Here is a 25,109-nt window from a genome sequence, read left to right as displayed (position 1 = left end):
TTGCAAGTATTCAATTAACTAACATTTAAAGCTGTTCGGTCAAAGATCCTTGTAGATTATAATTCATCGCATCATTAAATCTCACTCTGAAAAGTAAAACAGACGTACATGTCGAAGAGGAAAATGCCTCAGCCAATCTCCATGAACAGAAAAAGAACACATCAGCTCATTCAGAAACTCCTCCGTGGTTGTGCTTTTATCTTTTTCAGGCAACGCAGGTCCCAACAGCGCCACACTTCACTAGAGAACTAACAGAAACCGGCTGTCGGCTCAGGCGCCACCTGTGGAACGGACATGGAGCCCTGCTTGTTGGGCTCAGATCTGAGAGCCGACAGCACAGCCATGTGGACAGAGTTATGTACTGCTTCCCAGTAATTCTATCGCTGGGTTTCCCAGCACAGCCCACGCCAGAGCCGGCTGTGATCACTGCTCTAAACCCTAAGCGGGAAGCCTCACAAACTCTCCATCTGAACTCTGGAGACAAAGGATTCCACACCAAACTCTGCACAGTGCAGGCTGCAGACGGCCGCGCTTCCTCCTGGCCAGGCTCGGCTGCCTCGGCCTCTTCAAAGCCATCTGCTGGTGCACAGGAAGCAGCCGGGTCAGGCTGCTCAAGTTCATGCCTGTGTCTGTACCCTCCACTGCCTGCTGCTAACGGGAAACACAGCACAGAGGGAAGGGACAAGGGGAAGACTATGGGGAATACCGCATTTTAGTTAGAAAGTGGTCATCTCTGGAAATAGAAAACCTAAATGAATTTAAAAATACAGTATATCAGTATGTGCATACATCTGGTTTAGAATATCTAGAATGTACTGCCTGAAGTGTCTGTCTGCATGTTTTAAAAATCTGCTTTTGGTTGTCAGCGCCAACCTGTTCTAATTTATACATGGTAAGAGTGCTTGGTTCGTAAAACAGAAAAATCCGTATCAAGAGGACCACCACCACACCTGGCAGTTTTATTACGCAATCTCTGCTCATGCCTGCGCACAACTGGGCATGTCCTTTTAAATGCGTCCCCACAGGGCCTGCCGGGGAGACCAACACCGGTCTGATCCTAAAATCATTCTTCCCATTCCCTCCGTACGGTTTATCCTGCGAGGAGTGCTCCACCTTCTGCCCCCTGCTCCGTGGCTGTGGCTGTGGCTGGGACTGGGGGCAGCCGGCTGGTGGGGGCCGCAACGCCCCAGGCTGCAGAGCAGGCAGAGGGAGCCGCCGGGAAGGCCAGGAGATGGTCTGGCATGGAAGTGTGGCTGGTGGAGTTCCCCGGTTCCTCCATGGTACAGACAACGTCACAGGACAACCAGTTCAAGGAGGGGGCGGCCAGCGGTCATGCGTGAGTGCTCATTGTCCTTTTCCCGTCGGTGGCTGTGGGGCTGTCCGGGTTGTGCTCTTTGATGGATTCAAGCAAGCTTTTTACCCTCTCGCTCGCAGGCCGCCTGTTCTGCTTCTTGGAGAGAGACCTGCTGTCCCTGACGGAGGGCAGCAGCAGGGCTGCCAGCCCCCAGGGCTGCCGCGGGGCCGGGGCCGGGCCGCCCTCCCCGTCCTGCTGCAGCAGCCAGGCGCTCTCTCGGGCCAGGTCCACAAACTTCTGCAGCTGGCTCTGGCTCACGTTTCTGCTTATGTTGAGAGAAGTTTCGAAAGGATTCTGAATGTGCAGCGGAGAGGAGTCGGGCTTGTTCTGCTCCCTTCCCTGAAGATGACGACAACACAGAAGGGGGAAACTGTGTGAGCACACCTCGGGCTGCAGCACGAGCACAGCTGGCTAGCTCCAGAAACGCCAAATGCGGAAAACCCCAGCATTCCCTGCACAAGCAAATCACTTCCCTCCCAACTGGGTGGGGCGTGTCTGCGGCCCCGTGTGCGTGTGTGTCTGTGTGTATGTATGTGTGTGTATGTGTGTCTATGTGTATGTGTGTCTATGTGTGTATGTATGTGTGTGCACATGTGTGCATGTATGTGTATACGTATCTCTGTGTGCATATGTGTACATGTATGTGTGTACATGTATGTATCTGTATGTGTGCGTGTGTGCACGTGTATGTGTGTGTATGTGTGTATGTGTATGCACCTGTTTTTCCCCTTCATGCTAACACATCCTCAGAGGCAGCAGGTGCCGGCTCCAGAGCTTGGGCCCTGCCATCCACTTGGGAGACCCTAATGGAGTTCCTGGCCCCTTGCTTTGGCCTGGCCCAGCCCTGGCTGTTGCAGGCACTGGCGGGTGTGTGTGTGTGTGTGTGTGTGTGTGTGAACCAGCAGATAGAAGCTCAATCTCTCTCTGCCTGCCTCTCTCTGTCTTTCAAAGACATGGAAATAAGCATGTTCTAAAGTCACCGTGCAGACAGGTACAACACTGAAGCTGAATTCCTTAATGCTAGTCCTCACCTTCCCAGAGGAGGTCTGCAATGAAGAAACGTCTCCAGAGCCTTCCTAAAGAGTGCATGCTCAGGCCTGCAGCCTGGGACAAAGCCTCCCAGACAGAAGGCGAAACCACGAGTCCAGAGCGCAGCGGTCAACCACCATCTACGCATCTTCTCTCCCCAGGCCCGGGTCAAGACTCCCCTCCAGTGAGCAACGCCCCTGGGTGCGCCGCCACCTCTGCTGCACCGCTCAGCACGCTCCTGCCTGCCGGTCATCGGAGCCCCCAAGTGCCAGGACGACAAGGGACCTTCGGTTTGGTGGCCTTCCCCTTCCAGAGGCCTCTCTACGCCCCACACAGCTGACCATGTGTCCACAAGCCAGGGAAGAGAGGACACAGGGAGCTGAGCGGATAACCAGGACCCAGCCAGTCCTGAGGTGCGCCAGCAGGTGTCCAGCACACAGAACGCACCCAAACGTGGCCGTCACAGCCTCGCCCGCTGAAACACACCGTGCCGGCAGTTCTGCCCACGCTGCACTTCTCTTCTAGAAACACGTCTATCACCAGCCTCACAGAACTGGAACCAAGAACTCGCTTGCTCTAAATAAACCAAACCCTAAGGACTCAGACCACACTAAGGGGTCACTAGAACCTACCTGGGGGCTTCTCCCAGAGAACACAAAGTCAGCTGGAAAATTACTGTCCAGAACCTGAGCAGAATCTGTCCACTTCTGGAGGCCACGGCATTAGCGCCACGTGCCGACAGAGCCAGCCCAACAGGCTTTTGGCCTCATGGTGGACGCCCGCATCCTGCACCGAAGCAGCTGGGCTCGACTCTCAGCCCCACTTCCTGACTCCGGCTTCCTGCTGACAACGACCCTCGGGGGCAGCAGTGATGGCTCAGTCACTGGGACCCTGCCGTGCACCTGGGAGACCTGGCCTGAGCTCCCGGCTCCTCTTCTCAGCCTGGCCTAGCCCAGTCACTGCGAGGGTTTACGGAGTAAACCAGCAGACGGGAGAGCTCGCGGTCCGTCTATCTCTCCCTACCCCAGCCCCCACCCCATTCAAATAAATACAGGAGTAAGACAGCTGGCCTCTGCCCTTCCAAATGACAAATGCTAGAACCTTCTGTAGCTCCTCTAAGCATAGATCTGCTGCCACAGAGCTGAAACGCAGGCACAGCTGTCAGAGAGCTAATCAGCCAGACATTAGAACATTAGTTACCTGCCGAATATTTATGGAGTTTTTATTGAAAGCGAAATTGCCGAAATATTCAAAAAATTCCTTCAGCAGTAATTCTGCAAGAAAACAAAACAAGGAAATTAAGAAGAAAGTCTGTTTCAATCCAGAAAGGAACCGAGAAAAGAAAAACACGTACCTAGTGGTTCTGTGTTTCTTGACGGCTGAATCTTGTTCAAGTCACGCACAAACGTACAGTTGTTGCCTTCTATTACACATTTGTCTTCTGCACCTTAAACAAAGAAAAATGTAAAGAACTCACATTACATTTCAAAGGTATTTCCTATTTCAGATAAGGAATCTGATTCAAATAAAAGTTATATACTAATGTAGTCTATTAGTATTTTATGAGTGTGTATATATTAAAATATTAAATATATACAAATTTAATATTTATAATATTTAATATATATCTTAATAAAGATATATAAATATAGTTATATACACACACACAGTGAATAGGATTTAAAACACCACTTAAAAAATGTTTGGAAGCTAATACTATGGTGAAATTAATCCTACACTGACTTTAGCAAACTAGAATTACTGTCCAATGACAAGGCAATGATTGCTAACCAATCTTTCGAGTTGATCAGTTTCAAAGTTACAAGTCAGCTTGTGGGGAGTTCCATCTGTCATCAACCCCAATATGGCACATCCTCAATCAATGAGATGTCCACTTCTGTTTTTTTCTACCTTTTTATAAATTTACTCAACAATTCACATGTGACACAAATTGAATGCTCTCAGAGTTTTAAAAGACGGCGTAGAGGGGCCAGCACTGTGGCGTAGCAGGTAAAGCTGCTACCTGTAACACCAGCAACCCATAACAGCACTGGTTCGAGTCCCAGCTGCTCCACTTCTGATCCAGCTCCGTGCTAACATGCCTGGGAAAGCAGCAGAAGATGGCCCAAGTGCTTGGACCCCTGCACTCTTGGACACCAGGCTCCTATCTTTGGCCTGGCACAGCCCTAGCTGTTGTGGCCATTTGGGGAGTGAACCAGCGGATGGAAGATCGCTCCATCTCTCCCTCTCTGAAGCTCTGCCTTTCAAATAAATTAAAAAATAATAAAAGCCCTCAGGGAGATTTCTACAGTGGGGCACTGTAGAGTGAGTAGAATCCACCAGCTCAGGAAAACAACGCAGTCAGTGCACCCTAGAAGGCACACACCTGTCCTACGGGCACGTACACCCTGGGAGCATCAGTCCCCGGGGAGCACCCTCCTCTGCCACACTACACAGCGCACACCTCTGCAGAACCAACAGGGACGCGCAAGCTGACGCCCCAACCTCTCTGCTCCACCTCCCTTCAAACTGCCAGGACTGCATCTGGATGACATGCAAGCTGTGCATTCCCTGCCCCACGCAGGAACTCCAAGGACCACGATCCTATCAGCCTCTGCCCTCCCCCAACTTGGCCTACAGACCAGCATGTAGGCATGCGACCCTCTGAGTAACGCTGATGCATGGTTCTGAAGCCTACAGTCCCAAAGAGAAATCAGACCAAGGGGAGCAGGGCTCCTCCAACCTCTGGTCTCCCTGTCTTTGTGTTTCTTCTTCTCTGGAAGACCTAGGTTACTGACAAACTGGGACCTCCTAATAGCAAATCCTAAGCCCCAGCTGCAGAGAGCACAGTGCACACGCAGAGTTCCACCGAGACCTGCTCTCACCACGCCAGGGGTCCGCACTGTTGGTGCCACAGCGCCCGTCACATACTTTGATATTCTTTCCGCTGCTGCCTTCTGGCAGCACTGTCTGACTCCAGCATTGTTAACACAGATAGACGAGACCCACATCAAAGTATTTCTAGAAATAGACACTGATTAACACCAGAGACGGCCTCTCTGAGTGTTGCTTTTCACTACAAAGGTTTGTTTTTGTAAAAAAAGATTTTATTTATTTGCGAGATAGAGCTACAGACAGAGACAGGTCTTCCATCCACTGGTTCACTCCTCAAATGGCCACCATGGCCGGAGTGGACTGATCCAAAGCCAGGAGCCGGGAGCTTCTTCCGGTTCTCCCACATGGGCCCACACCAGCCCCACTACAGGGCCGGTTTCAAACTACACTACAGGGGTTTTAAACACACTGAGACTTGAAGGGGGAAGCGATTATCCTCTGATTTAAGAGGGGGACTATTGGTATTTTTTCAAAATCCACAAGGCACTGAAACCTAACAGCTTGGCTGTCAAGTCTTTCCCCTCCACTCCTCTGTCTCCTGTGTCTCCACCGTAAGCTAACACCCAGACAACATCTACGTAGTCTGTGTCGTACAAGCACCACCAGCCACGTGTGGCTATTGAAGTTAAAACCTACATTCCAGTCCCCCAGGCACACAAGCCACATCGCAAGTGCTTAACAGGTATAGGTGGCTAAGTGGCCGCAGGGCTGTAGAAAATTATTTTGGAGGGGCCGGCACTGTGGCTTAGTGAGATAAGCCTCTGCCTACAGTGCCCGCATCCCATATGGGCACAGGTTCAAGCCCTGGCTGCTCTACTTCTGATCCGGCTCTCTGCTGATGGTCTGGGAAAGCAGAAGAAGATGGCCCAAGTTTTGGGGCCCCTGCACCTGCATGGGAAACCGAGAAGAAGCTCCTGGCTCCTAGCTTCGGATGGGCGCCACTCTGGCCATTGCGGGCAATTGGAGAATGAACCAGCAGATGAAATACCTCTCTCTTTCTCTCTCTCTCTCTCTCTTTGCCTCTCCTCTGTGTAGCTCTTTCAAATAAATAAATCTTCTAAAAAAAATAGAAACATCAAGTTTACATAAAGGCTTAGTATCTCTCTTATTAAAAAAAATCCTTCGCAATGCGCAATGGTCCACCTCTTTTTAAAAACAAAACAAAACAAAACCAAAAAAACGGGTCGGCAGTGATCAGGCGAGAGAAGCTGGCAAGCTGTCTCTGCTCTAGGAGTTAGCGCCGGCTGTTTCAGTTACGGGGCTGAGGGGTAGGGGGGCAGTCCGAGCTCAGGCTCTGCCCCATCTGAGGCAGGCCTCCCACAGACTACACAAACAACATGAGGGATCTACTGAGAACAGAGGCCAGGCGAAGACGGCAACATTAGCGGACGACAGGGGAACCATTAACTCAGGCGGCCAGCAGCAAGTCAGATTCCATTACTATTAAAGCAGAGAGGACGCTGAGCCAACAAAAATCCCTCGGATGGGACAGGAACAAATTCACTCAGGCATCTCAGGTACAGCGCGGGCCAAAATCAGGCCACGGCTACATTCAGAACAGGGTGCGTGGTAGGCAGTGGCCGCAGGAGAGAAAGCAGGATGCCACAGACAGGCTGGGAGCCTACCCAGCGGGGGCCAGCTGTCGGCAGAGATGGGGCAGACAGTGGAACCCAGCAGGTGACAGGGTAGAGAGGCAAAAGGACATGGTGATTGAGTCACCCTCAGAGTTCCCACAATTCTCTGCCTCTCACGCACAGTGTGTTGTGCCTGATAGAACGAATTGTTCAAACATTAGTTTAATCATCACCACTCACCACTATCATGACGTTTGCAAGAGAGTAAGAGGCGGCCTCAATGGGCTCAGACCTGACACACGTGCACAGACACATGACGACAGACTCAGACCCAGACTGCGCTCCCACAAATGAGGAAGAAAAACGAACAAGCAAACAGATCCTCCTGCGGCACAGTAAGCTGGGCTCAGGGAGAGCCCACAGGAATAAAAGGGAACATGAAGGGCACCGGACGCCACCAGCGTACAGAGGCACAGACTCGCCAACGCAGAAAGCCCACGTCAGGTGCGGCGACCACACAGAACACTGCTCGGGAGCTCACACTGTGGGGAACGACCTGGCTGCGAATGTGCCCATCCCAAGACCCAGACAGTCCACTCCTCGCTAGTCCTCATAGAAACGCGCACCCACGCTCACCAAACCACACCTGTTGGATGTACACATCAGCAGCTACTTCCAGGAGAGTCTGTACAACAGGGCTGAGCTGAGCTGTGCCAGGAGCAGATGCGGTGCTGGCTGCAACGTGGGAACTCAGGCCGGCTGGCAAGTGGTGCAGAAAGCTGCACAATGAGCTGTGGCCAGGCAACGGAAGCAGCACCAGCTCCACCCAAGAGCCTGGGCTTGATTCGACCAGGACGGAGACACCCCCCGAAGTTACTGTCAATGGGGAAGACTCGGGAATGCCCATCCGTGAACCACTCAGCGGCCACACAGAGGCCAGGGAGAACTCAGGGTGTCTACGCATGTTCAGTGCCCCTTCATCACCTGCCTTTAGAACTGAGAATATTCTAGTACCTCCTCCAGCAGGCCATCAAAATTTCAGTTCTTTCAGAATATAAATTAAAGAGCATACTACACTTAAAGTAATGCGCCTAAGACAGCTTAAAAACTTCTACCTAAAAACACACTTAGAAGCTTTGCAACATCATGAACTAGTTTTTGCACCTCAAATACACAAGCCTGGACAGCCAGCTCTGAAACTGTGGCCCATCACGAGGGCCGTCTGGGAAATGTTTTTCCCCAGGTCACTCTAGTTGGTCAGCGGAGGGGGAGGCACGCCCAGTCTCAGGACTATCGCCAACATCCTCGCTAATGCGACGGACACAAGCTCTCGGCAAGTTCCCAAGCTCCCAGCCCCCACATCACTGGCTCTCCTGAGCCCTGGCGGGCGTCACCATCAGGAAGACAAATCCTATGATCCAATCCACAACCACCCAGGGCGCCGCATTGGGAGCACGCGGCAGGTACACACGCATGTGGGGTTAGCTGGGGAAGGCAAAGGACACCACTTCTCGTCTTACTGGCTAGGGCTTTCAGGGACTCCAGCGTCGGCAGAATAGGAGGCGACCTCCTCTGGAGAAAGAAGATGACCATCATGGTGAGGGAGAAATTCGTGATCCAGGCGCCAGGAATGCTGCTCGTCAGGGAGTGTGCGCGAGCCCAGCACCGCACGCTGAACACCAGGGCTCTCACCCGGGAGTCCAAGGCGCCATACAGATAGAGGAGCTCCGAACTTTTCAAGGCGATCCTTCAAGAAAGAAAAACGAAAATAATCTTCAACTCCAAAATTATGATCCAAGAGAGAAACGCAACACAGCCGTGGGAACAACATATCCCAGCAGCTGCCCATCCACGGGCACACGGCCCGCCCCCGTGAGCTCAGCAGCGAGTCACGGAGCTGCAACACAACCTCATGTGGCTGGGTCTGAGCGTCATTCGGGACACTGAGACACCTCTGGAATGCTGACCATCACAATGAAGTGCTGAAGCTCGGAACTGTAAAACCCAAGTTCCTAAAACGGCAACAGGGGTTCTGCCGAATATATGCCGTCTGTGCACCTCAGATTCAGACCCTGGTTACCTGACCCATGGGCAGACAGTGCAGACTAAACACAGAACACTGTACATGCTTGATCAAGACAGCATTTCATCTTAAAATTCTGATAGGGTGTACAATGGCCAAAGTGGCAATAAGCCTAATATTTATAAAACCAAAATCCTCATAGATAAAATGTCTGTTAAGAAATCAAGCTTCACTCTGGCCTCAGAATCAGCCCTTAAGGCATTCAGATCTGGCTAAAAACCCCATGAGAGTATTTCAGGCATGGAAAGCCAAGACACTCTAGCAAAAAAAAAAAAAAAAAAAAAGACCTAGATGAAAGATCTCTGTGAGTGAGATCCTGGTGGAAAGAAGGGGCCATCAAAGAAGGAGATACCTTGCTCTGAAGGGAGGAGAGAACTTCCACTTTGACTATGGCCTTATCTAAATAATGTCAGAGTATGTGAACTCAAGAGGCTTCCATAGCCTTGGCAGCTCATGACAAGAGCCTCGGGTGATTACTAACGTCATAAATAAGAGTGTCAATTGTTAAATTAACAACAAGAGTCACTGTGCACTTGCTCCCCATGTAGGACCTCTACACTTAATGAGTTGTACTATGAGAATTAATGGTAAAAATAGTCTTCAAACAGTACTTTATACTTTGTGTGTCTGTGTGGGTGCAAACTGTTGAAATCTTTACTTAGTATAGAGTTGATCTTCTGTATATAAAGATAATTAAAAATGAATCTTAACGAAGAATGGGATGGGAGAGGGAGTAGGAGATGGGATGGTTTGTGGGTGGCAGGGTGGTTATGGGGAGAAGAACTACTATAATCCAAAAGTTGTACTTTTGAAATTTATATTTATTAAGTAAAAGTTTTCTATATAAAAAAAGAAATCAAGCTTAAAAATGCATCTTCGATAAGATTCCTAATCAAAATGTTAAAATGCAAATTCAAAAAATTGTTCATTGGGAGTATTTAAAAATTGAGATTAGACTTACCAGAACGTTTCTTGTAATTTCTCAAAGAACCAACAGAGGGCACAAGATCATTTAACAGTATTAACTTAAAACCCTCTCCAAAGTACCACTGTGGCATTTACGTGCGGAGTTAAGAGAAATGGCAAATTAGAAACTCACAGTGATCATTTCACAAATGTAAGCCAAGCTAAATTAAGCTGAAAAATAAACATCAAACAGTGCAAGGAATCTTAATGCACAGAAACACTGCAAGTATAAAAACCTGAAGACAAATTCTTAAAAATCTGTCCCAGTGGGGCTGGTGCTGTGACGTAGTAGGTTAAGCTGCTCTCGGCAGCACCGGCATCCCATATGAGCGCCAGTTCGAGTCCTGGTTGCTTCTTTTCTGATCCAGCTCTCTGCTGGTGTTTCCTGGGAAAGCAGCAGAAGACGGCCCAAGTGCTTGGGCCCGTGCACCCACATCGGGGACTCAGATGAAGCTCCTGGCTCCTGGCTTAGGCCTAGCCCAGCCCTGGCCACTGGGGCCATTTGGGAAGTGAACCAGGAGATAGATGATTCTTTCTCTCTGCTCTCTCTCTTTCTCTGCCTCTCTCTTTGCAAGTCTGTCTTTCAAATAAATAAATCTTAAAACAAAAACAAAAACAAAAACAAAAACAAAAAAAAAACACTTGCCCCAACAACACAAATAAAACACTACATAGGGGCCGGTGCTGTGGCACAGCAGGTTAAAGCCCTGGCCTGAAGTGCCGGCATCCCATATGGGCACCAGTTCTAGTCCCAGCTGCTCCTCTTCCAATCCAGTTCTCTGCAGTAAGAAAGCAGTAGAAGAAGGCCCAAGTGCTTGGGCCCCTGCACCCATGTGGGAGACCTGGAAGAAGCTCCTGGCTCCTGGCTTTGGATCTGTGCAGCTCCAGCCACTGCGGCCATCTGGGGAGTGAACCAGTGGATGGAAGACCTCTCTCTGTCTCTACCTCTCTCTGTAACTCTGTCTTTCAAATAAATAAAATAAATCTTTGACAGCACTGGAGTTAAGAAAACTCTTCAATTGAGATAGGTTCCATACTGTGAATCCAGGAAAAGCAATCGAGTCTGGAAGAACTCATCACTGCTACCCCTGTCTGCTTTTTAAAGCAAGCAGGTTGCCAAAGTAACACGATCTGCAAATGTGCTGCAGGAACGCCATGCAGTCTGTGCAGACAACTCTAAGCACACAGAATGGACAGGCCAGAGGCTGGCTGTCACTCCCCCCTCTAAGCACACCTAGAAGACTCACACAGGACAAACAAGCCCTCTTCCCACAGGCATGCGACCCAGCTAGGAACAATGCAGCACAGCTGGTCTCCGATGTCAGGCATGTTGACATAGGAACGCCAAAGTTTCCAGAATGCCCAATCATCAACAGGCACAACGTAAGACAAAGGGCTTCCCGCTTGTCAGTCGAACAGCTCGGAGTTTCCCAAGTCCTCCGTGACAGTCCAAAGACCGCCTGCCCTGCATGGCACTCTCACCTGTTGTTGGCGGTCAGGTCGCACTGGAAGCCAGATGCCTGGTGGGAGAAGCGCACGAGCGGGCAGCGAGCATTGAGGATCTTCTGCACCCCCACGCAGCCGGGGCCGAAGTGGTCCAGGCACTCGCCGATCACCGACAGGATCTTCTGGGTCGCGATCCTTTCTGAAGGAACATTTTTCACTTGAAATTCCAGCAAAAAATTCCCTACGGTCTGAATAACGAAAGCATTTATAAACAGGGGCATTTTGTCAACAGGGATTTTTAAACAAACTTTCCGAGAAGGAAGTTCTAAATCATTTCTGGCAAAAAAAAAAAAACCAACAACAAAAAAACCTGCAAAGTCAACGTTCTTTGAGCAATTCCAACCAAAAGCAGACTTAAAGACCCTGAGCTGCCTGGTGTCTGTCCAGGATATAAAGCACTACACTGAAAGCCCACTGGCTTGCTGTAGTCAGCTGGTGGTTACATGTCAGAGTGCATTACAAGCAGAACCACTTGCTCTGCAGGTCCAGGGAGCATCCTTTCCTTCCCTAATTAGCCAGTCTATTTTAACAGATGCTGTAATCCCAGGCAGTGGGGGCATGGGTTCAAGAACAGTGGGTCATGGAAGATGATGGAAGAAACAGACCTAATTAAACAGGAATTTAATATCTAATACAATGAACTCTGCAAATCACAGGGGTAAACCTATTTAACCAATGAGTCAAATAGCCATTTAAAAAAAAAAATGAACTAGGTTCCCAGGCTGGTTCTCAAACTGACGTCAATCCTACGTAATCAATGACTTCAATGTAAGAAAAAAAAATCTATCAGTAAAGCACTAGATGGGGGGGCGGAGTGGAGGGTGCTTTTACAACCTTGCAATACTGAAGGATCCTCAAAGCATGGTGCGAAAGTATAAAAGACACATAAAGTGACTGCACAAAAAGTAAAGCCCTATTAAGACAAGGCAGGCATTCACTGCCAGATAAAACACAAAATCAACGACATGGGCCACTCAGAGGACCCATTTACCAAGGGTTTATACAAGTGAAAGGGGGGACCACCTGGTTCTAAAAATGGGCAGAAACAACTTAAGTCCTTTCTCATTACCGGAAGAAGTCAAATGGCTGGGAAACATAAAACACGCCCGTGGCTTTCTAGAAGCTAAAAAAGGAGGAATTAAAAGAGTGCCGAGAGCGTTCACTCATCAGGCTGAGGACCAGACTGTGCAGGCCACCGTGCAGAGCACAGCATCAGCTTCCTGCTGCTCACACGCTAGAAGGCGTCCTAGCCTTCTTCAACGCAGCCTTCCTTGTGGGCCAGTCACCTCTGGGGGCTCCACCAGCTTAAGGAGGCGCCCTCCCTGCAGCCACCCCTCTCCCAAGGAACCCCTACGTCACTCCTGGACGTCTACCCCGCCCCTCCCGGATCAGCAGGGGATGGACACTGATGTGCGCACTGTAACAGGCACCACACGCTCAACCAGAGGTCTCTGGGAACTGGAACTTGGGCTCAGGGGTCATCAGGTGGCTGGAACACGGAGCTCAGACGCCGTGGGGCAGGCATCTACACCACCGCATGAAAAGGCAAAGAGGATCAGCCGGGGTCTGAAGGAGGAGCGAAGGGGACAGAGAACAGAACACTTGCTGGGTTCCTGCCAGCCGACGTTTCCTAACTCTGGTCCTCTCCCGAGACTCACCATCACATGAATTCTGGGAGGCCTCCTCTACTTCTTTTCTTTGCTTAAACCAGTCTGTGTCTGTTTCTATCATGTACAACCAAACAGCATCAACTAACAGAGACCCCCGTAGAGGGGCAGGGAGCTGGAGCTGGAGTGGTCAGAGTTCAGTAGCAGCTTGCAAGGACAGCATCCCACATGGGAGTGCCAGTCTGAGGCCCAGCTGCTCTGCTTCTGATGCAGTTTCCTGCTGATGCGCCTGGCAAGGCAGCAGGGGATGGCCCACGGACATGGGCCCCCGCCACCCATGTCGGAGTTCCTGATTACTGGCTTTTGCCTGGCCCAGCTCCAACCATCCTAGCCACTTGGGGAGTAAACCAGCAGATGGAACAGCTCTCGCTCTAACTCTTTCAAATAAATATACATTTTTTTAAGTGATTAAGTTTCTCAATATATTCTACTTGTAAGGTTTCTATTCACTCTGTTTTAAGATTATAACAGTTTGCTTTTAGGTATAAGCTATTTTTTTTTTTTTAACAGGCAGAGTGGACAGTGAGAGAGAGAGAGACAGAGAGAAAGGTCTTCCTTTGCCGTTGGTTCACCCTCCAATGGCCACCGCGGCCGGTGCGCTGCGGCCGGCGCACCGCGCTGATCCGATGGCGGGAGCCAGGTGCTTTTCCTGGTCTCCCATTGGGTGCAGGGCCCAAGCACTTGGGCCATCCTCCACTGCACTCCCTGGCCACAGCAGAGAGCTGGCCTGGAAGAGGGGCAACCGGGACAGAATCCGGCGCCCCGACCGGGACTAGAACCCGGTGTGCTGGCGCCACTAGGTGGAGGATTAGCCTAGTGAGCCGCGGCGCCGGCCTAGGTATAAGCTATTATATACATTTCTAAAAAAATCTTAAATGACGCTTTTCTTTAAAAAAAAAAAGAAAAAAAAAACTTATTTATTTGTGTGAAAAGCAGTGACAGAGAGCAAAATCTTCCTTCACTGGTTCACTCCCCAGCTGGCTGCAACACTCAGGGCTGGACCAGAAGCCAGGAGCCAGGAACCCCACCTAGGTCTCCCATGTGTGCAGCAGGGACCTAGGCACTGGAGCCATTATCTGCTGCTTCCCAGGTGCACGGGCAGGGAGGTGGATAAGAGCAGAGCACAGGACTCAAACGTGAACCAACACTCTGGTAAGGTATGCGGAGTCCCACACGGAGGCTTCACCTGCTGTGCCACATCTGCCTCCAGCCCCTTCTTTTTTTTTTTTTTTTTTTGACAGGCAGAGTGGACAGTGAGAGAGAGAGACAGAGAGAAAGGTCTTCCTTTGCTGTTGGTTCACCCTCCAATGGCCGCCGCGGCCGGTGCACCGCGCTGATCCGAAGGCAGGAGCCAGGTATTTATCCTGGTCTCCCATGGGGTGCAGGGCCCAAGCACCTGGGCCATCCTCCACTGCACTCCCGGGCCACAGCAGAGAGCTGGACTGGAAGAGGGGCAACCGGGACAGAATCCGGCGCCCCGACCAGGACTAGAACCCGGTGTGCCGGCGGCGCTAGGCAGAGGATTAGCCTAGTGAGCCGCGGCGCTGGCCCTCCAGCCCCTTCTTAAAGATTCATTTAGTTGTCTGAGAAGCAGAGAGAGAGAGACGGAGAGAGATTTCTTATATGCTGCTCCCTCTCCACCAAGTGCCTGCAACAGCCGGGGCTAGGCCAGGCTAAAGCCAGAAACCATGAATTCCATACGGATATGCCACGTGGGTGGCAGGAACTTAAACACTTGGGCCATCATCTGCAACCATCCCAGGTGCATCAGCAGGGAGCTGGACCAGAACTGGAATAATAGTACTCAACCTGCTCTCTAACATGGAATATGGCCGGCCCGAATGGCGGCTTAACCTACTGTGCCAACACCCGCCCAACACATTTATAATAACACCTCAGTAAGTCAAACCTCCATACAAAGTAACAAGCTGCTCAGTGAGCCTGGAGCAGTGTCTTCTAGAATATCTTTTCTAAATACCATAACACTTCAGAAGCCTAAGAGTAAGATCCAACTCAAAGTTCCCAACGCTTCCCTCTGCTTCCAAGAGACACAAAAGTTCCCAACGTGCACAGTAACAAGGCAGACTACTGTCGCTGCTGCTGGTCAGTACCTGACATCTATTTTTGCCCAGCGCTGCCCCGACTGCTTCAATACACAAGAATTAGCTCACCTAAGGGCGCTACGCCAAGGTCAGCTAAAGAACCGGGGCCCCGAGAAGGCGAACGACACCTGAGGTCGCACAGCCGTACGTAGAACTGAGTCTGCAGCTGGCTCCCAGGGCCTCGGCTCTCTCTAACCTCTAGAGCACACTGCCATGCTCCTCGACTATTCAGCGCCAAGTCCTTTATTCAACATAGTCCTAGTGACAACTGACTGAGCACCAAAAAGGAAACCTGTTGAAGTGACATGGACACTATGAGAAACAGTGACTTGATCAGCTCTTGTCCTGTCGATGTGCAACTTAATACTTTATCCCCTTTAGTATTTTTTTTGTTCTACTTAATACTATTGGTTGAACGCTTTAATTAACACACAATTATTCTTAGGTGTTTAAATTTAACTGAAAAGTGATCCCTGTTAAATATAAGAGTGGGAATAAGAGAGGGAGGAGATGTGCAATTTGGGACATGCTCAGTCTGACTTGCCTCAAATGGTAGAGTTAGAAACGTGCCAGGGGATTCCAATTCAATCCCATCAAGGTGGCATGTTACCAATGCCATCTCACTAGTCAAAGTGATCAATTTCGTTTCACAACTGATCAAAATGATAGGATTAAGAGTCAAAGGGAGCACATAAACAAGACTAGTGTCTGCTAATACTAACTGATAGAATTAAAAAGGAGAGAATGATCCAACGATCCAACATGGGAAGCGGGATACACAGCAGACTCATAGAATAGCAGATGTCCTAAGTAGCACTCTGGCCGGCCGGCGCCACAGCTCAATAGGCTAATCCTCTGCCTAGCGGCGCCGGCACACCAGGTTCTAGTCCCGGTCAGGGTGCCGGATTCTGTCCCGGTTGCCCCTCTTCCAGGCTAGCTCTCTGCTATGGCCCGGGAGTGCAGTGGAGGATGGCCCAGGTGCTTGGGCCCTGCACCCCATGGGAGACCAGGAAAAGCACCTGGCTCCCGCCATCGGATCAGCGCGGTGCACCAGCTGCGGCGGCCATTGGAGGATGAACCAACGTAAAGGAAGACCTTTCTCTCTGTCTCTCTCTCTCACTGTCCACTCTGCCTGTCAAAAAAAAAAAAAAAAAAAAGCACTCTGGCCTCAGAATCAGCTCTTAAGGCATTCAGATCTGGCTAAAAAGCCCATGAGAGTATTTCAGGCATGGAAAGCCAAGACACTCTAGCAAAAAAAAAAGACCTAGATGAAAGATCTCTGTGAGTGAGATCCTGGTGGAAAGAGGGGGCCATCAAAGGAGGTACCTTTCTCTGAAGGGAGGAGAGAACTTCGACTTTGACTATGACCTTGTCTAAGTAAGATCGGAGTCGGCGAACTCAAAAGGCTTCCATAGCCTTAGCAACTCATGACAAGAGCCTAGGGAGATTACTGATGCCATAAACAAGAGTGTCAATTTGTTAAGTCAACAACAGGAGTCACTGTGCACTTACTCCTCATGTAGGATCTCTGTCCTCAATGTGTTGTACAATGTGAATTAATGCTATAACTAGTACTCAAACAGTACTTTACACTTTATGCTCTGTGTGGGTGCAGTCTGTTGAAATCTTTACTTAATATATACTAAATTGATCTTCTGTATATAAAGATAATTGAAAATGAATCTTGATGTGAATGAAATGGGAGAGGGAGCGGGAGATGGGAGGGTTGTGGGTGGGAGGGAAGTTATGGGGGGTGGGGGGAAGGCCACTGTAATCCATAACCTGTACTTTGGAAATTTATATTTGTTAAATGAAAGTTAAAAAAAAAAAAAAAAACATAGTCCTACACAGTGCCCCTACCAGAAACTTAATACAGTTTCACACAGTGCACATTCAGTCTTGAGAAAACTGACCCACTGAACTTTTTAAAAAAGTTATCTGAGAGAGAGAGAGAGAGAGAACAGAGAGAGAAAGCTCCCTTCCTCTCGTTCATTCCCCAAATGCCTGCAGTGGCAGGACTTGGCCAAGGCTGCTGCCAGGAATGGATGGGGGTGGCGGAAACCCAATTTCCTGAATGCTTACAGCCGCCCTAGGTCTACATTAGCAGGAAGCTGGAGTCAGGAGCGGGAGCCAGAAATCCAACCTAAGACTTGGCTAAGTCCCACCGCTGCCTGACCCAGGGAACCTGGAAGTGTCTCCTCCCCGGCTAGCTTCAGCTCATCGTGTGTTGAGCATGTTAGTATGTAGCATGCCAGGCACTACACTCCAACTGCAGGACAGACAGACAGACTGGGGTTCTTGCCCTACTCAAACTTCCGACAGAGTGGGGAAAGCATACACCAACCACTGAACATGATGCAGAAGGAATATGGAGACAGAAACAACAGAGACAGGCTGCAGAAAGGAGGGATTAATTTTGATCGGTATTGGGGCCGGCACTGTGGTATAGTAGGTTAAGCCTCTGCCAAATGGTGCCGGTATCTCCTCTGGGTGCTCCACTTCCGATCCAGCTCTCTACTAGGTTCTGGGAAAGCAGTGGAAAATGGCCCAAATGCTTGGGCTCCTGCACCTACCTGGGAGACCCGGATGAGGCTCCTGGCTTTGGATTGGCCCAGCTCCAGGGGTTGTGGCCACTTGGGGAGTGAACCAGCACATGGAAGACCTCTCTCTCTGTCTCTCCCTCTGTCTATAACTCTGATTCTTAAATAAATAAATAAATCGCTAGATTTTTTTTTTTTACTAGAGTGGAGGAAACTGGGGATAGCTTCAGGCAGGCGGGTGCAGTGAGAGCGGGTACCCCAAAGCTGTGCAAGCACGACAGCTGGGAGCGTAGGGAAAGCGCTCTCCTGACGGAGCCCCAGAGGCCAGGACACGGAGGCCACCAGGCTCTCCCTAGCAGCACCTGGCTGCTCTGGGAGTGGCAGGCAGAGACAGGTCACTTCAACACTGTGCTAAGGGAAGACCCGCTCCAAGTCTGAGGAAATCCAAACTGGGCTCTAAGTCACTGCAGCACAGACTGCAGGTGGGAAAACCAAGGCGACACTGGCAGCGAGGAAGTGGGGGACAGGATTCTGCTCCCAAGAACACAGCAAAGCAGGCAAAGGCACTGAACACAAGAGACAAAATCAAACAACAGAAACGCGCCCGAACCCTGTCAGTACTGAGCATAAGCCCAATGAGCTCCAGGGGCCTCAGCGCGATTCCCAGAGACACCCTCGCAACACAGCACCACACCCTCACAACACAGCACCACACCCTCAGAGACACCCTCACATCACAATAGCCTACCCTCAGACACCCTCACAACACGGCACCACACCCTCAGACACCCTCAGAACACAGTACCAGACACCCTCACAACACCACAGACACCCTCAGAACACAGCACCATACAACCTCACAACACCAGACACCCCCAGAACACAGCACCAGACACCCTCACAACACAGCACCACACCCTCAGAGACACCCTCACATCACAACAGCACACCCTCAGACACCCTCACAACACAGCACCACACCCTCAGACACCCTCACAACACAGCACCATACACCCTCACAACACCATACACCCTCAGAACACAGCACCACACCCTCAGAGACACCCTCACATCACAGAGCACACCCTCACAACACAGCACCACACCCTCAGAGACACCCTCACATCACAACAGCACACATTCAGAACAAACCACACCCTCACAACACAGCACCACACCCTCAGACACCCTCACATCACAACAGCACACACTCAGAACAAACCACACCCTCACAACACAGCACCACACCCTCAGACACCCTCAGAACACAGCACTATACACCCTCACAACACAACAGCACACACTCAGAACAAAACATCACACACTATGGCTGCAGATGAGGAAAAAGAAGCAGCTCTTAATTAACAAAACAGAATTGAAGGAAAATGCATTTACAGAAAGGAAAAGGGACATAACTGAATAAGCGAAACAATCTGGTAAGACAGAATAACCATATACCTCTACTGCCTTGTGTAGCTAACGGAATCTTCGAAAAATAACAAAGATCAAAAAAATTTTAAGAAATTAAGAGCAAAAATCAGATCTGGAGATATTCCATAATTAGACCACCCAGATGAAACAATTACTTGAGACATGCTAATCTGAGTAACTATGCAACTCTTGACTTTACCAAAATACTTGAGCCCTTGAAGAGTATTGTATTGCATCTGTATAGAATGCGCGCAAAAACAATGATATACACTCAACCAATACACAAGACTTCACAATTCCAAAGAATGACCATGGAACAGACCTAATCCTTCCACCACAACACTCACTAAGTTTAGATACCAACAGTTAGAATTTGTCCCATTCTGATTTCGTACAGTAGCTAAAGCAGTAGAATCACCTTAGGAGTGCTGCGCTTTCCAATTTCATCCAGATCCAAAAACATGTCCAGGTCACACCCCAGCTTCCCAAAGGTGTTCACCGAGGAGCCAAAGGGCCTGACGGTGCAGTCCGGGAAGTAGGCGGCGGCCACGTCCTCGATGAGCGAGCAGGTGAGGTAGCGCAGCCTGACGTTCTCCTCCGTCAGCTGCAGCTCCTGCAGCAGCGTGTCCAGCTGATCACCCACCTAGCTGGCCAGAAGGCAAACAAGACGCAGATGCACAGGTCACACAGGGTCCCCAGACCCGGCGGCCCCGAGGGCCAGCTGCAACAAGCACTGCTGTCCTTTCAAGTCCTCCAAGTGGACCATCTAAATGCACTCTAACAAGAGCTAGGAAAGCGGCACTGGCGAAAGCATTAGCGACTTTCCCCGTGCGCCGAGCGCGAAGCTGGAGGAACAGTTCCCTGGAGGAACCCAACACCACCACATTCACCTCGGGGCGGCCGGCCGGAGAGCCAGCCATGCTGCACGCACTGCTGACTCCGGCCACCGAGACCCGAGCCCGCTGCAGCCGTCGGGCTAACCACCCGGGGTCCAACAGAAGTCTGCTATTAAAATCATTAGGCCCCCAAACTGCACTAGAATGGCAAAAAGTAAAAAAAAAAAAAAAAAAAAAATAACGCCCTTATTTAAAAACAACACTGAAAGCAGCTGAATAAACATCCCCCGAAAAACATGAAAGAAAAGACAGGAAATGTGAAAGGTTAGAGGCAAAGATTTTTAAGCCAGAAAACCAAACCGAAAAAAACAGTATTCTGATGGCTAAAGGACGGCTCAGCCGCGTCAGAGCGGACACGTCTGAGGAAGAAAAGCCAAGAGAAGTGCAAACTCAATTAGTAGAGAAAAGGAAGACGAGAGCGGGGGTGCTCTGAAACCTGCAGAATACCACTTCGTCTTGGTGAGACTCTGTATTAGGTTCTTTTTTTCTTGTTTTTTTTTGACAGGCAGAGTTAGTGAGAGAGAGACAGAGAGGAAGGTATCATTAGGTTCAAAAGAGAAAGAAAGGCTGGACTCTCCAAAAAGGCCAGAGGCTGGAACAACGCCACGCGGCCAAGTCCAGGGTACAAAGGACGCGGCCACCCGTTGCTCAGCAAATTCTGGAAGCTGCGTTTTTTTAAGCAGTCCCGTGAATTAATCAGAGAAATTAAAACAAATGATTTTTAAAATGATTCTTAACATGCTGCCTGACCCTTGGAGGCCACAGGATGGGCTCCAGGCCAATGCCAGTCAGCTAGACGACACCGGTGCCGGAAGCCCAGCCTGCCCAATCCTAGCCAGGTGCCCGTGGACCGCCGCTCTCCGTGGCGCGGTGCACCTGTCCCCACTGCCCATCTCACTGAAGCACACAGCTGAGTGCTTCCCAGGGTCCCTCTGAGTACAGAGACCATGGACGTCGTGGCCCTTCCGCCAGCGGGCCTGCAGGACACTCACGCTTTCTGCCCGACAGAGGCGCTCCAGCAGCCTCTGGCTGGAAGGCGGCAGCTGCTGGCTGGCCCGCACGGAGGGCGGCTCGGAGGGCTGGCCTCCCGCGTTCTTCAGCTTCAGGCTGAGGAACCGCGACCGGAAGGGAATCGCGGCCTCATGCGGCATGAGCGTCCCGCTCTGCAGGGAGCCCACGCTCTCCTTCCTGGCAAACTCCACCACGGCAAAGAGGCCCTAGGGCGAGAGAAGAGACACGGCGGGCTACTGCTGGTTTCCAGATGAGGATCACGACCTTGCACAAGGCTGCTGCCAGCGGCCCGGCTCACTCATCCCAGGCCGGTGACGACAGAACCCCAACGCGGGCCCCCCACACTTACGAGGCTTTCATAGAAGAAATGGTTATTAATGGCTCCGTGCTGAGACAAATACTTGAGAAACTTCTTTTCGCTGACTTTATGTGGACAATGTATTAAGACGGTCCGCTGTGCCTGCTCCCGTCTCTCCTCCTGCACCTCCGAGAATCGCTTTTTGGGAGTCTTGTCTTCAGAGCCTACGAATGAGACACAAACATTTCCACCCACGTGCAAAATCTACCACACGTCTGCGTGAGGGGGCAGAGACTGTGCAGGCCACTAAACACAACCCCTCCTCGTCTCGTCGTCGCCTGCCCTTCTGTCGCGAGCAGCAGCACCATGCGTTCATCCTCCCTCCAGCCACCATCACAACCGTCCGCTCTCTGTTTTCATTGACTCTTCTGGAGGTACAGTGCCAAAACAAGGGCGCCACACATTTTAAAAGGAAAACCAAGAAAGTGAAATCACTCGGCTACATCCACAAATACACGTGTACAAAATCTGTACACATGTTAACTTTCAAAACTAGAGAGAGGGGCCCAGGGACTCGGGTACGGTGGTTAACATACTGCCTGGGACAGCCCACACTGGAGTGTCTGGGTTTGAGTCCAGGCTCTGCTTGGGTACCGGCTTCCTGAAAATGCACACCCTGTGAGACAGCAGGGGTGAGGGTTCAGGTATTTGGGCCCCTGTCATCCAGGAGGGAAACTCCGATGCAGCTTCAGGTCCCCGATTTTAACCTGGCCCAGCCCCAGCTACGGCAGGCATTAGGGGAGTGACCCAGTGGATGGGAGGCTGTCTCTCTGCCTTTCAAAGAAATACAAAAAGTAAATAATAAAATTTAAAGAAACAAAAAGATATTATTACAAGCTTGAGTGTAGTAAGAAAAGGAGTTTGTATGCTGAGTTTTCCTTTGCCAAGGGTCTTGATATGGATCTCAAACAAGTTACCAATGATCATGTGCCGTATATCACAAAGAAATCAAAGAATTTAAAACCTACTTGGGGCCAGCACTGGGACTAGGCGAGTAAAGCCACCACCCGCGGCGCCAGCATCCCATATGGGTGCAGGTTTGTGTCCCGGCTGCTCCACCTCCAGTCCAGCTCTCTAATGGCCTGGGAAAGCAGCAGAAGATGGCCCAAGTGTTTGGGCTCCTGCCAGCCACTTGGGAAAGACCCGCAAAAAGCACCAGCCCCTGGCTTCGGCCTGGTCCAGCCTTGGCCATTGCGGCCATCTGGGGAGTGAACCAGCGGATGGAAGATATCTCTCTGTCTCCCCCTTCTCTAACTCTTTCAAATAAATAAATAAATAAATCTTAATATGTCAACAAATAAAAATAAAGCTTAGTTGATGGACATGAAAAGCTCATGATATTACTGTAAGGAAATAGCTTTTTGTTATTTATTTTAAAAAGACTTCTTTATTTTAAAGGCAGAGTTACAAAGGGAGAGAGGGAGGTCTTCCATCTGCTAGTTCACCTCCCAAATGACCCCAATGGCCGGAGCTGGGACAATCATCTGAAGCCAGGAGCTTCCTCCAGGTCTCCCACGTGGGTGCAGGGGCCCAAGGACTTGGGCCATCTTCCACTGCTTTCCCAGGCCACAGCAGAGAGCTGGATCAGAAGTGGAGCAGCCGGGACTCAAACCAGTGCCTATATAGGATGACGGCACTGCAGCCGGTGGCTTTACCCACTACACCACAGACCTGGCCCCAGAAACAGCTTTTTTTCTTTCTTTCTTTCTTTCAAAATCATTTTAAGGCCAAGAAGTTTTAAAATTACAGGTGATAATGACCAGAGCTGTGATAATCAAGGATTAAAGGTTTTTTTTTTATAATTTTTTTTGATAGGGAGAGTTATAGACAGAGACGGAGAAAGGTCTTCCTTCCATTGGTTCACCCCCCAAATGGCCGCTACTGCCGACGCACTGCACTGATCCGAAGCCAGGAGCCAGGTGCTTCTCCTGGTCTCCCATGCGGGTGCAGGCCCAAGCACTTGGGCCATCCTCCACTGCACTCCCGGGCCACAGCAGAGAGCTGGACTGGAAGAGGAGCAGCCAGGACAGAATCCAGTGCCGCAACCGGGACTAGAACCCGGTGTGCCGGCGCCGCAGGTGGAGGATTAGCCTAGTGAGCTGCGGCGCCAGCCAACACTGAATTTCAACAACTCATTTGCTTCGCTAAGAGATTTAACTTGCAGACGGGTAGCTTAAAGTACTTTTTTTTTTTTTAAGATTTATTTATTTATCTGAAAAGCAAAGTGACAGAGGGTGAGCGAGCCATGGAGAGAGATTTTCCATGCACTGGCTCACTCTCCAAATGCCCTCAATAGCCAGGGTTGGGCCAGGCTGATGCCAGGAGCCAGGAGCTCCACCAGGTGGCAGGGACCCGAGCACCTGGGCCATCGCCTGCTGCCCCCCTTGCACGGGCAAGCGCGAGGCGCACATGGGCGTGGCGGGGTGTGAGCAGGGCAAGGCTGAGGGGTCTTATCCAGTCCGGAAATGACCCAGTACCGACAGCGGCATATAGAGTGAGCCCAAACTAACGTCAGAGCGGAATGCAACGTGTAGGATTACCCCGGGGCAGAGGACGCTGTTGGTGCAGAAACGCCTCCTTCCAAAGGAGAAACGCGTATTACACACGCACGCACACACACACACAGAAAACCACCCATGCTCACACTTGAAGCTTCCTGCACTAACGTGAACCGCCCCTTTAAGCGAGCGCGCCTGCTCCGCTCCAGACATAAGGAACTCCCAGGGCCTGGGTGAGCCAGGAGGCGCGGGGGAGGAGGCCTGCACCTGCTCTCCATACGGGGATTTGCAGCCCGAGAGCCGACAGCGAGCTCGGGGGGCTTCAGAAGGGGCCCGTGGGGAAAACGCGACTCGGACATCAAGGAACGCCCAGGCCGTACAGCGCACCACAATCTTGTCACACCAGGGCCCCCGGCGCCGCCCCGCCACCCACTGACTCCCACCTCCAGCGGGCAGGTCCCGGGGGCCCAGCCTCGCCCGCGCCCGCCAGCCGCGTCTTCCCTCCGTCGCCCGCGGCGCCATCACCTGTCTCCGCGCCTCTCAGTGGCTGCTCTTCTCTGCCGACGTCTGCGGCCACAGGCCCTGCGCCGCTGAGGAGCCTGGCAGCGGCGAGCCGGACGGGACTTCTGCTCTGGGCGCAGAGGGGCGACCGGGCCAGCAGCCCTACGCTGCGGGCCGCCATGATCCAGGCAGCCCAAGCGCCGAGATGAAAGGGCAGAGGGCTTCTGCGCAGGCGCGCTGGGACGGCGTAGACGGGAAGCCTGGAGGGTCAAACCGAGCGAAAACGCGTTCGCGGTCTGAAGCCGGGAAGACAGGGCTTGGGCCGTCTTTTATTGCGGTTTCCGTAGGCCGCTAGCAGGGAGCTGGATTGGAGGGGGAGCAGATGCTTACCTGCTGGTCTGGATTGTTTCCCAGAAAGTAGAATTAAAAGAGAGCAGAGTTTCAGCCCGGGGATTAAGGTTCCTGCATCCTACGTGCTCGTACCGGGGCTCAAGGCAGCCGCTGTGGGCTCAAGTGGGTGGGTTCCTGCAGTCCAGGTGGTAGAGACCGGGCTGGAGTCCCCAGCTCCCCTCCCAGCCCTGGCTGCTGCAGGCTGTGAATCAGCAGACGGGATCCTTACCCCCACCCCCGCCTCTCTAATAATAATAATAGTGTTTAACTATTTAAAGGAAAAGTTTACTTGGGTGCAGAAACGTTTA

At 51.0% G+C, this 25,109-nt stretch overlaps 1 protein-coding gene across 4 annotated transcripts; it reads right to left on the bottom strand.

The window, feature by feature from the left end:
* Nucleotides 1-929: 929 nt before the first annotated feature.
* MTPAP (mitochondrial poly(A) polymerase) lies at nt 930-24,680 on the bottom strand. 4 transcript variants are annotated; one of them, XM_002717288.5, is made up of 9 exons: nt 24,436-24,678; nt 21,404-21,576; nt 21,036-21,260; nt 19,566-19,790; nt 11,384-11,595; nt 8,373-8,599; nt 3,738-3,830; nt 3,584-3,657; nt 930-1,693 (listed from the first exon to the last, which is right to left on the bottom strand). In XM_002717288.5, the coding sequence occupies exons 1-9, from the start codon at nt 24,590-24,592 to the stop codon at nt 1,331-1,333; spliced, it is 1,749 nt and encodes a 582-aa protein (XP_002717334.1). In that variant the 5' UTR covers nt 24,593-24,678; the 3' UTR covers nt 930-1,330. The 4 variants fall into 4 exon arrangements, with proteins under 4 accessions (XP_002717334.1, XP_017203136.1, XP_069912162.1 ...); XM_017347647.3 differs by having other exon boundaries at nt 24,354-24,624; XM_070056061.1 differs by lacking the exon at nt 19,566-19,790 and having other exon boundaries at nt 24,436-24,680.
* Between the last annotated feature and the right edge of the window lie 429 nt (nt 24,681-25,109).

Source organism: Oryctolagus cuniculus, chromosome 13, assembly GCF_964237555.1.
Source record: "Oryctolagus cuniculus chromosome 13, mOryCun1.1, whole genome shotgun sequence".
Taxonomy (NCBI): domain Eukaryota; kingdom Metazoa; phylum Chordata; class Mammalia; order Lagomorpha; family Leporidae; genus Oryctolagus; species Oryctolagus cuniculus.
The sequence above is the reverse complement of the archived record's forward strand: the minus strand, read 5'-3'. Positions and strand labels throughout refer to the sequence as shown.